Source organism: Ipomoea triloba, chromosome 6 (genome assembly GCF_003576645.1).
Source record: "Ipomoea triloba cultivar NCNSP0323 chromosome 6, ASM357664v1".
Taxonomy (NCBI): Eukaryota; Viridiplantae; Streptophyta; class Magnoliopsida; order Solanales; family Convolvulaceae; genus Ipomoea; species Ipomoea triloba.
The window spans coordinates 6,479,779-6,491,579 of NC_044921.1; the positions used below are offsets into that span (position 1 = coordinate 6,479,779).

General features: G+C 35.8%; 2 protein-coding genes across 3 annotated transcripts; both read right to left on the minus strand.

The window, feature by feature from the left end:
* Positions 1–1,291: 1,291 nt before the first annotated feature.
* Positions 1,292–3,296, minus strand: LOC116022734 (S-adenosylmethionine synthase 3-like). 2 transcript variants are annotated; one of them, XM_031263583.1, is made up of 2 exons: positions 3,164–3,296; positions 1,292–2,771 (listed from the first exon to the last, which is right to left on the minus strand). In XM_031263583.1, the coding sequence occupies exon 2, from the start codon at positions 2,761–2,763 to the stop codon at positions 1,591–1,593; it is 1,173 nt and encodes a 390-aa protein (XP_031119443.1). In that variant the 5' UTR covers positions 2,764–2,771; positions 3,164–3,296; the 3' UTR covers positions 1,292–1,590. The 2 variants fall into 2 exon arrangements, with proteins under 2 accessions (XP_031119443.1, XP_031119444.1); XM_031263584.1 differs by having other exon boundaries at positions 1,292–2,766; positions 3,164–3,269.
* A 5,004-nt stretch (positions 3,297–8,300) lies between these two features.
* LOC116023409 lies at positions 8,301–10,690 on the minus strand. Its single transcript, XM_031264409.1, has 5 exons — positions 10,497–10,690; positions 10,308–10,431; positions 9,925–10,224; positions 9,745–9,849; positions 8,301–8,585 (listed from the first exon to the last, which is right to left on the minus strand). The coding sequence occupies exons 1-5, from the start codon at positions 10,688–10,690 to the stop codon at positions 8,301–8,303; spliced, it is 1,008 nt and encodes a 335-aa protein (XP_031120269.1).
* Positions 10,691–11,801: the final 1,111 nt, after the last annotated feature.

Sequence of the window (11,801 nt, forward strand, 5' to 3'; positions counted from 1 at the left end):
TGAGCTATAAGGGTCAGACACATATTGTGCTAATATAGTCCCTAATAATCATTTGCATATTTAGATAATTTATAAATAAAATTTACATAATTAAATTAGTTTACACATAATAAGTAATTTTAAATTTTGTATGATATAGATATAATATAAAAAATCTTCCCTGTAGCCAAGATATTACAAATATTATGGATATGATACATTATATAATTTGATCAAATTAATTAATATCTTAATTTTTTAATTTTTGCATACAAAAACTGGTATTTTTTTTTGAAAACACAAAAACTGGTATTTAAATCTTATAGAATTTGACTAATTTAACTGATTGATGGAGTCTTGATAAGATTACAAAATACATTTAATATCTTACGTTATTATGATTTAAATCACATATCTCCTCCTTTCATAGTTCCATGGTTCGGCTGTGGAGTAGGCTTTGATTCGGCATCTAATTCACGTTGTGGTATACTAACTTATTTATAATGCTGAATTAAATGTAGAGGTTGGTGTAAATTCTGATTTTGAAGTTTGAATTTTAAATTCCTCTCCAATCAATTAATATTAGTCTTGGAGATTATAAAAGACATTTGCATTTTAAAACATATAATTATTGAAATTTGTAAACATGCTTTGTCTGTTGCAGTAAATGTGAAAACAATTCACACCTACAATTTAATGTTGTATAAATTAATCAAAACTACTTATATCTTTACAAAAGTTGTGGGGCTTTATTATACTAACATAAAGGATGATGAGTGAAATAAAAAATAAACAAAAACATTATTAATGTTGTTATGAAAACAAAAAGAAAAAGGGGCAAGGTAAATAAAGACTACTCTTTTTAGCTTTTCAAATTGTTTCATAATTAAAAGCCGGAAATTCAAATTACGTTGTTCGGTATAGATTAATAGAATTATTAAAATTGAGAAAGGAAGTGGTATAAAGAGTAAAATGTCCTAGTATAATAATAATAATAATAATAACAATAATAATAATAACAACCCAGGGTAGTAGTGTCAATTTCTCCAACTAAATAATTGGGGTGGCTAAAAAATTATGGTGGAATTGCAATGCAATTCATATCCACCAAACAGTCCATCAATGTAGCTTATTAACGAATCAAATTAGCCAAACTTAATTAAATCAGCCAAAATTAACTTAGCTATGTTATCTAAACATGGCCTATATATAAATTGATCTGTGAAGGAACTGATTCCATGCCCTGATTTATCTGCTTCATGCATGAAAAATAGCAAGGAAAAAGAAAATGAAAAAAAAAAGGACAGAAAGATTACTTCAAACCGAATGCATTTTCACAAACTCAACAATAGAGGAAATCATTTTCACAAACTCAACCTAATTAAAATGAAACAATCCAAAAACACAGTGATTGTTGCCTCAAAAATAAACACTGGAAAGGTAAAAAAAACTACTGAGAAATCTTAAAATCCTCTAACAACCCGATAGCCCCTTCTTCTTCCTGCCATAGTGGAGGCTTGGATGCAAACATTTATCAAATGTGTTCGTTTATTCGTGTGCAACCAGAACAATGGGTGCAGGATAATCTAATCAATCTGTCTGCAGAAAAGTTCAAGCTTTGGGCTTGAGGATCTTGACGGTTTCCCAGGTGAAGTCAGCATCTTCGCGGCCAAAGTGACCATATGCAGCAGTCTTCTGGTACCTGAACTTACCCCCTCTCTTCAAATCGAGGTTGATTGTGATCATTCCGGGCCTAAAGTCGAAGTTCTCCTTAATCAGAACCAATATATCCTTGTCTGGAATCTTCCCTGTCTTGTAAGTGTCAACAAACACCGAAAGAGGTTCTGCCACACCAATGGCGTATGAAACCTGCACAAGACATCTACGAGCAAGTCCCGAGGCCACCACACTCTTGGCTGCTTGCCTAACAATGTAGGCACCACTTCTGTCCACCTTCGTTGGATCCTTCCCCGAGAAAGCGCCTCCACCATGAGCTCCCCACCCTCCGTATGTGTCAATAATAATCTTGCGGCCAGTTAGTCCAGCATCTCCGTGTGGACCACCAATCACAAACCGGCCTGATGGATTAAGGTGGAAGATGGTCTTGTCATCAAGATACTTAGCCGGGATCACAGGCTTGATCACGTGTTCCTTCAAATCCTTGGCGATTTGATCGTTGGTAACAGTCTCGTCGTGTTGGGTCGAGATGAGAACAGTGTGAACCCTAACCGGGACCATAGCACCATTTTCGTTTCTGTACTCAACTGTAACTTGGGTCTTGCCATCAGGCCTGAGCCACGCGCAAGTTTTGTTCTTTCTCACCTCGGTGAGTTTGGCACCGAGCTTGGTAGCAAGGACATGAGTAAGAGGCATAAGCTCGGGGGTTTCATCAGTGGCATAACCAAACATGTGGCCTTGATCACCAGCTCCGATTTCCTCGGGCTTCTTGGTGAAATGCCCATGAACTCCCTGGGCAATGTCAGGGCTCTGTTGCTCAATGTTAACAAGGACCTTGCAGTTATCAGCGTCAAGACCAACATCTGGCGAGATAAACCCAATCCCTCGGCAGGTGTCACGAACTATCTTCTCGTAGTCCACCTTCGCCTTCGTCGTGATCTCTCCAAACACCATAACCATATTCGTCTTGGAACAGGTCTCACAGGCCACCTTGCTGTCTGGATCTTGCTCCAGACAAGCATCAAGAATGGCATCTGAGACTTGGTCACACAGCTTGTCTGGGTGACCTTCATTCACAGACTCTGAGGTGAACAAGAAGGAATCCATTTTCTTCTCTATTCACAAATAAGAAACAAATTTATCAGTTTCTTATCTCATCAAATTTAAAACACATCACAAAATTTCATGCATAATCTCTTTCCCCAAAATTGGATTCAAGATCCTAATACATCCTAATTCACATTCAATTCATTTCATTTCATTTCTTTCAAAAACCTAAATCCACACACACTAAACTTAAGCCTATCTTTGACATTTCAATAAATAGACCCATCAGATCTAATTTCGCATGAACCTACAAAACATTAGCATTAATCAATACAAACTACCTAAGCCACCCATCAAAGGTTCGATCTTTACACCTTTGAATTCATATAGAAACAACCCACTAAAGAAAACATTTCTATGAACACGAAAAAGTAATGCCAAGTTCTAGATCTTAACATACCTGAGTTGAATGAAGTTTGGATCTGGCCCAAGAGAAAACCACTTAAAGAAAGGTGAGGGAGAGAAGGTTATGGCATAAGCGGGGATGTTTGGGGTATATATATACAGCGAGATTGAGGAACTCACTCTGCACCATAAAAGAGTTGGTGGTTTATACTTCATAGATTTTTTTTTCCTTTTTCTTTTTTTTTTTTAAATTAAAAAAAAAAAACTTTAAAGATCCCATTTTTGCTGAACTAATCTTAAATCTACAAGACTTTGCTTCTAGAGCCACTATAAAAATAAATTGTGAATCGTACAATAAGCCCACTAGTTAAATTTTGATTTTTATGTATACATAACTATACAAGAAATTTAATCTACATTTGGGTTAGAAACGAACCAACTACATTAATTCTCGGGAGTAGTTAATAGCTATTGGCTATGGGTGTGGGACGTGGACATATGGTTATCCGTTGGAGTAGGTAGATTGTTCTGTGCTGTTATGGGTCAGTACTTCATGCCTTGATGGGTGTACGTGATTGGTGGGGGTTGTTGGATCTGTCCTTTTGTGGAATTTTATACACAAATTTCATGTTGTTATTTGTTTGGTCAAACTCATTTTCCTTCATAGTGGGAACAATAGGCCTTGTTGCTAATGCCGTATTAGTATTTTCTTAGGAATGCGTGTAGGCAAGGTTACTATTATTATTATTAGGATGCATGTGCAATTTTGGCCTGCACATGTTTAGGTTTGAAATTAAATGATTATTTAGTTTTAATTTAAAATTAAAAAAAAATTATAAGATCTTGATTAAATTAATTAGGCAAAAACTTGTGTGAGACTGTCTCACCATGAGACGGGTCGGGTCGGATTGGGTAAAGATACAAATGTGACACTTATATACACAAATGTCATACTTATATGCTCAAATGCAATACTAATCAACAATAAAATTTTTGTTACTTATAATGGTAAATGTAATACTTTAAAGGGAAAATACAATACTTTTACATTTCGATTTAAAAGTATTACATTTTTTCTTAAAAGTATTATATTTGCCCTTATAAGTAAGGGGCACTTGTCAACATTACTTATTATGAAAAATGTATTACTTTTTCTCTTATAAGTAACAAAAACTGTATTCTTGATTAGTGTTATATTTGAGCATATAAGTATGACATTTGCACATATAAGTATGATATTTGCATGGTGCTTTGACCCGACCCGTCTCACGAATAAGGATCCGTGAGACGGTCTCACACAAGTGTGACCCAATTAATTAATGTATTTTAAATTGAAAGTCTATTTAGCAATCAACATCATTTAATCTCCTTAATATGATGATTGATCATTAATTGATATTTTTCAGTACTATTGGCTTTATTACAATGTAGTATCTGTCTATGATGTTAAAATGTAACATTTTATTTATCTTTTTTTTTTTTTCCTTCTATTCCCGCCCAATCTCCATGGGAGGTAGGAGTATTATCTTGGATGGGTTTTTAACATTTCCCGTTAATTTTTAACTTTTTGAGGTATTAATTGTTTTTTTTTTAAACACTCATGATCTTTTATAAGGTAATATTTATTCTATATTTTCTCCATCTTTTTCAACCCAAAGAATCCATGCCTTTACCACTGAGGTTCGATCTTGTAACCACTAATTTAGATTGGTAACAGAGGCTGGTGTCATATTGTCATCACACTAAATAATAGTTGACTATTAATTGATTATTAGTTTAAAGGAGATCCACTTATGATGGTCGGGTAACGAATTACTTTGTAGGTGTTAGTTTCTCTCTGTCATGAATAAAGATTGTGGACTATGCAGGTTCTACCTCACTCATCTGTGTAACTTTTGCCTGATGAATAAGGGGGATGTTCTGCACTTGAAATGCGTTTAGATTGAGTGGGGAATCTTCCTCTCTTCCTGATTAAAAAAAAAAATCATTTTTTAATGGTTTATTTTTAGTTCATATTTCAAATTTATAAGGTCTCAATTTAAGTTCATGTGTAAAATGGTGAGAAAAGTTTTAGAATAAGGCTTTGTCCCACATTGGTTTGGGAAGTGGGTTTGCACCACTATTTATACAAGAGTCTTTCTTATGCTTAGTGAATTGTATAGCATAAAGACTCTCTCTCTCGCGCAGAGGAGGCAAATCAAATCCCAAAATGAGCCTGAAAAGGCTTGACTTGTGTGTGCTGGCATGAATGTCGTTCAGAACATTGGCGTCAATTTTTGAAACTTTTTCTAATACAGAGACACTAACGATTCGGCCATGGACTCGTGGTCTCGGCCTTAATCGTGAACCAGAGTCGGCTTTTTCGGCCATGGACTCGTGGTCTCGGCCTTAATTGTGAACCAGAGTCGTTAACAGTTCAGCCTTCTGGCCGGGTTAATTCCAACTTTTATTATCTGAATCAATTCTCAAGTAGTGGTCTACAATTACAGGGGTTACAAGTCTGGGTTTATTATCAGATTAAGTGCCATGATTAAATGCTATTTAATCCTTCAACTCCTATATAAGTTGAGTGTAGAAGCAGCAGATTTACATAACAAGAAATATTGTTTTCTCTGTCGAAACACTGCTTCTACTCATTTCTTAGCCTACTGTTTCACGCTCTTGTTCTTGTTCGCCGGATTTCGTAGTTTGAGTGCTCAAACTCGAAATCGTAGCTTGTTTTATCCTGTGAAACCTAGGCTACAACGCTCCTAGCACCAAGGGAGGTAGCAAATAAGGTTTTAAGGATAGTGTAGTGAGTACATGACTCAAGCTAACTACTTTCCAAAAAATTCCTTTCGTATTTGTGCTTGTTAATTTCCAGAAATATTATTTTCGTAGTAATATTTCATAACAATCATGTCTAGACTTAAGGGATTGCAAGGCACAAACAGCAAGCTATGTCAAACTTGGACTCCCATTCCCTCATTCGGTTGGGGTATTTTATCAAACACTTTGTGTACCAATCCTTTCGGGCCTAGTCCTTGCGGACTTAGGGCGGGAATGTGTATGGGTAAGACTACGTGGAGGGACAATCTCTTGCTACAACCACTCTCTCTCACTCCTCACTCATTATGGCCATTAATGAACAAAGGATCAAAGCATCTCATCATCCACACAAAAGCAATTTAAGACATAATAGCAAGAATATCATCGATTCAACAATTAAGGATCAACATGCATCAGTTCTAGATCATCAAATCCAACTCCTAGGTTAATCTAGCCACAAATCATGATGAGTTTGAAATAGCAATTGCAAAGAATTCAATCTAGCACAAATGGAATGAAATGAATATGGAAATAGAGATGAATTACCAAATTGAAGTCTTCAATTGAATCTCCCAAAGTACATCACTTGTAGCTAGTTGATATCTCTTAGAGAGAGAAAGAAATCTACTCTAAGCTCTCAAATGAGAGATGAAATCTGAATGTAAATTAAATTCTAAGTGCTAAGATGCCTACCAAATGTCTAAACCTAACTTCCTTCCCTCCAAAGCATTCTTTTTAAAACTCGCGCTGGAGTTAGTCCACGAGCCCGTCCACGTTCGTGGACGGGTTCATAGAACTTTCTGGAATTTCTTCACGCGCGATCAACGAACGTGGACCATTCGTGAACCGTGCCACAACCTGATTTTGCCTTTTCGATCTTCATCAAAGTTGTACCACTTTAAGTTACCATTCTATGGCCGCTTAAATCACCACATTTAGACTCTTCTAGCTCAAGATATGCTCAAATTACCGAATTGTCGCCGAAATAACCTGAAAATTACAACTTTCCCTATCTTTCACAAATGCAACCACAATTAGTCCTTGCACATATCTTTAGTCAAAATAAGCTATTCTAAACATGTATTACACTCAAGGGACTCCATTTATAGCATAATATGTCTCTTAAATACCCCACAAAAGTTAGTATCTTTGGCACTTATCACCCATTGCTTCCTTAGGTGACTTGGTTCCCTAGAAGATTTCTTGGCATGTACCTAAGGTTGCTCTTATATATCATACTGAGCAGAATTCGCCCAACTTGACAACCTGACAAAATCAAAATTCAAATTGCTTTGTTTAATGGATATCCGAATCTGGAGTAAATATACCCAATCTGAGTCGGGTGAATCATTATTGTGTGTATTATGTAATTTTAATATATTAAAAATGTACATTGTATTCAGGAAAATTACATATTTGAGTATTGAAAGTACATTATTTTGTATAATGTATATTTAGTACATAAATAATGTACTTTTAATATATTAAAAATGTACTTTTTATTATGGTCCACACAATAATTTTTCGAGACAGGTAAATGACGAGCTAATTGTTAGGAAAATTCATATATGCGCAGCGGAAGTATCAAATGTTTTTTTTCTAGATTCTACGTTTAAAGAGAGAGTTAGAATGTTTTTACCTTTAAAGTGTGCTTTGACAGATGCAAATCCAAAAACCGTCCAATTGTACGACCTCTATTCTGTCCACGGGGCACCACTGCTGGAAATCACGTTGTTTCCGACCACCAAAATGTGGTCGGAAACACCCTAAACCCGGTCGGAATCACCACTTTCCGACCACTTTCCGACCAAAATGGGTATCCGGAAAAACCTTGGTCGGAAATACCGACCATGCGGAGAGGTGGTCGGTATTTCCGACCACAAAACGAAAGTGGTCGGCGTGAAAACGACCACCACAAAATACGGTGGTCCAGACGTTCCGACCACCATTTGCGGTATTTCCGACCATCTGGTGGTCGGAAATTTGGACCATCATATTTTGTGATGATCGTTTTCACTCCGACCACTTTCGAATTATGGTCGGAATTACCGCTCACTTGGTGGTCGGAAAATTCCAGCCTGACTGTAGCATTTTTAATATGCATTTTTATATAAATTATACACTGCTTTATCAATTTCAGTATGCATTTTTATATAAATTATACACTGCTTTATCAATTTTAAAACAAGTAAGAATTACAAAACCATACAATATCGCTACAAAAATTATACATTCAAATAGCAAATTTAGTTATACAATGTTTTGATTCTAATATTCACCTTCAAAATACTAGTTTTAGATTCTAAATGCTACTTTACAGATCAAAGTCTTCATACATTTATAATAACAAGTAGCATCACAAAAAAAAGGTTAGAATCTTTGATCTATTCCTCTTGCAAAGGAAATTGTGTATCATCATTCAATCCGATGTCATCTAACGCAACACCACTGCTTTCATGACTACCGGCCCCATGCAAATTAGGAGAAGATTGGAACGATGGCAGATTTATACCTCTAAGTGCAGCAAGTTGAGCTTCGAGCATTTGAACTTTCTCCAAGATATACTTATTCTCTTCCTTTAATTGCATAAGTTGTTCATCACGAGCTGAATCTGTAGATGGTTCTCCAGATTTTGAGTTCTTTTGTTTCGCAGCCTCCGGGAAGTAGTGCTGGGAATCTGATCCGAATCCAAAAACTGATCATCCTTTCTTGAGACCACCGGCAGCCTCATACCATGCAACCGAGTCTTCAAGCTCAGGTTGAGTTTGTTGTATTTGAATTACAGTCTCCTATATTGATAAGCATTTTTTTAGACTTATAATATGTAAGAAAGCATTACACTTGATTGGCAAAAGCAGACAAAAGCATACAAATATTTCGAAATATGAATCAATAGCTTGCTTCCATAGAAAGACATCATTTAATTTAAAAATCAACAAAAGCAATTCATTTCATTTCTAAGACAGCATTATACCATTCCCTTTTCTATCATAATCTGTTCTCCCTATTTCTTCACTTTAACAATTTGGTCTACTCAAATGTTATGACAAAATAAAATATAAAAAGGGCTTAGCTGTTTGGTGGGGGTTATGGGTGCATGCTAGTCAACACTAGGAACTAAAACAAATTGTAGCATGCTAGATGACTTTAGTCCTTATACCACCATCAACCTCATCAACTTTCAACACTGCTTTCAATCATAATAAATCAATATCTACTCTAGAGTACTCCCACCTCACTGTATGCTATACAAAAACAAGAGGAGCACTCAGCCGATTAAAAAATGGACAAGCTAAGGGAGACTAAAGATGTATGCAAGTAAAAGCCCCTTTATGCAATAACCCCCCAAGTCCCTCAACACAAGTTCAGCTCATTAAACAATCAACTACTTACTGCTAAACCATCTAACAAAATCAATTTATCAACTAACTCCAACAAAACTCAAACCAGCTCAACCCATCTTGAGTATCACTGCTGCATTCATAAAAAAATAAAGCCAAGGCTCCCTCCTCAGCCAATTTGCTTCATAGGAGCAAACCTCAGCCTATCTTGCTAGTTTACTGCCTCAATTCCTCAACTCTGTAATCTGTATGCACCTGCAGCTGCAAAACAAACAAATTATCCTAATTTCCTCATCATATTTCCACTCACCATTTTTCCCTCATTATTTTCATATTCTCATCAAATATTATATAGAATCCTCTCTGCCTCACCCCTCTCACTCTAATTTAGCTAGATGGCTTTAGTAGCTAGTAAGTTTAGGGGTATCAATCTGAAAAATAGTAAAAGCAATATTACAAGTGTCTAGGAAAAGTTTTAATATCTTACCATTACTTGTTGAGCCTTTTTGCACACAAACTCATCTGTCTTTTTGCGTTTGTGTGTGGCCTGGAACAACGCTGCATGAGATGGCTCCACTCCTAACTTTTCTTTCTATTCAAGAACAATAAACCAAATGTTAATGTTGTTTCTTTAACTAGTTTAAATAGTAATCACTTAAAGACTTACCAATCTTCTCCTGTGCTCAGTAATGGGGATTGAACCTGCAGTGTGTAGTGACGGTCCCAACCCCCCGCAATCTGAATTTCTATTTATTTTATTCTTCATAGCATTCTTCTTGAAACCCTCTGAATCCCAAATGATGCGGTATTGAGCCAAAACATGATCATTCATCCAATCTGGTTTTGCCTTACCTTCTTCCAAGTTCTTGCGCACCTCTAGCAACGTGTCAGACAATCTTCTAGGAGCTCTTTTGTGAAATATACTCTCAATAGTTGCCTCGTCTTCAGGATTCCACTCATAAAATTTCTTTTATAAAATTAAAAAGAAAACAAATTGAAATTAGTAAACGTAAGTAAGATTGTCCCAATAGTAATTATAAAGTATTATACCTTGAATTCGTTAAACCACACGTTCTTCATATGTGTAGGGGCAACCCTATATGTTTTTATAGCATCGGGGAATATCCGAGTAATGGCTTTGATAATTCCCCTATGCGCTCCGAATGGTTCAAACCTGCAACAACGTATAAATGTTAGAAATAAAGGTAAAGATAGTACAATTATCAATATAAGACTTACGATGTGCCTACTGGGCGTATTGTGATCCTTTTCTGACTTGATGATGAATTAGAATTAGAAGTTGTTGACTCCGAGACAGTGCGATCTGAACTTGGTGAGTCACTATCATGCAGCTCTCGAGGTGGTGGTGAGTTGGACTGTGGCGTAGGACTAGGTAGTGAGCTGGAATTAGGAAGTATTGGAGGTTGGGACATCGGTCTTTTACTCTTTTGTTTTGCATTGCGTTGTGGCATTTTGTCTCACTGTAATAAAACAAAGTGAAAATAGTGATAAATCAAGTACATCTTAATCATATTATGAGTTAGGAGCAGAATATTTGTTTCAAAATTCTAAGATATGAATTGGATAGGAATTTTTCTGTGTCTTTGCTCAATTTTAAATATGAGGATCATCATTATAAGCATTAGTATATTCCAATGAACATAATCATTCACTAAGAAACCTCAAATCTGTTTTCACATTTCATAGTATCAACCTGCTCAATTTTAATATGAGGATCATCATTATAAGCATTAGTATATTCCAGTGGACATAATCATTCACTAAGAAACCTCAAATCTGTTTTCACATTTCAGACATTATATCAACCCTACAAGAGCAGAAGACCCTAAAAAAATAACATGCATTTGCATTGAACTGAAAAAGTGACAGATCATGGAGGCAAAACAATATGTACTTCTTTTTTCCATTGGATTTCATCCCCAAAACAAAAACATGAAGTCTGGATCAGGCAGTGATGCTGGAGGTTCGAAAGCTAGTGATGATAATAAGGGGAGTTGGGGTGGCAGTGAGAAAGGCAATGGGTCAGGCAGTGATGCTGGTGGTTGGAAATCTAGTGATAACAAGGGGAGTTGGAAAGGAACTAATAATAGTATGAAAACCTTGAAAAGTTGACTTTCAAAAAAAAAACAAAAAAAAAAATGTAAGCTCAGTAGCACCATATATACATCTATATTATTCACCATTGCACACCTTAAAAAAGAAAAGCTGAATTCCAAAAATGCAAGTCTGTCATCTCATCTTCCCCATCAAAAGGAACTAAAAAAACAAAAAAAAAATAAAAAAAATAAAAACAAAAACACCAACAGGCATGAAAAACTAGAGCATAGATATTGCTTCTCATCTTCCCCATCAAAAGGAACTAAAAAAAGATATTGCTTCTCATCTTCCCCATCAAAAGGAACTAAAAAATCAAAAACAAAAACACCAACAAGCATGAAAAACTAGAGCATAGATATTGCTTCTCATCTTCCCCATCAAAAGGAACTAAAAAATCAAAAACAAAAACACCAACAGGCATGAAAA

What these genes read in the sequence shown, in the direction of transcription:
- LOC116022734 (XM_031263583.1), bottom strand. Translation starts at nt 2,763, where the DNA reads ATGGATTCCTTCTTGTTCACCTCAGAGTCTGTGAATGAAGGTCACCCA.
- LOC116023409 (XM_031264409.1), bottom strand. Translation starts at nt 10,690, where the DNA reads ATGTCCCAACCTCCAATACTTCCTAATTCCAGCTCACTACCTAGTCCT. An exon ending in TGTGGTTTAACGAATTCAAG is followed by an intron (nt 10,225 to 10,307) that starts GTATAATACTTT and finishes ATTTTATAAAAG; the next exon opens with AAATTTTATGAGTGGAATCC. An exon ending in CTGAGCACAGGAGAAGATTG is followed by an intron (nt 9,850 to 9,924) that starts GTAAGTCTTTAA and finishes GTTCTTGAATAG; the next exon opens with AAAGAAAAGTTAGGAGTGGA.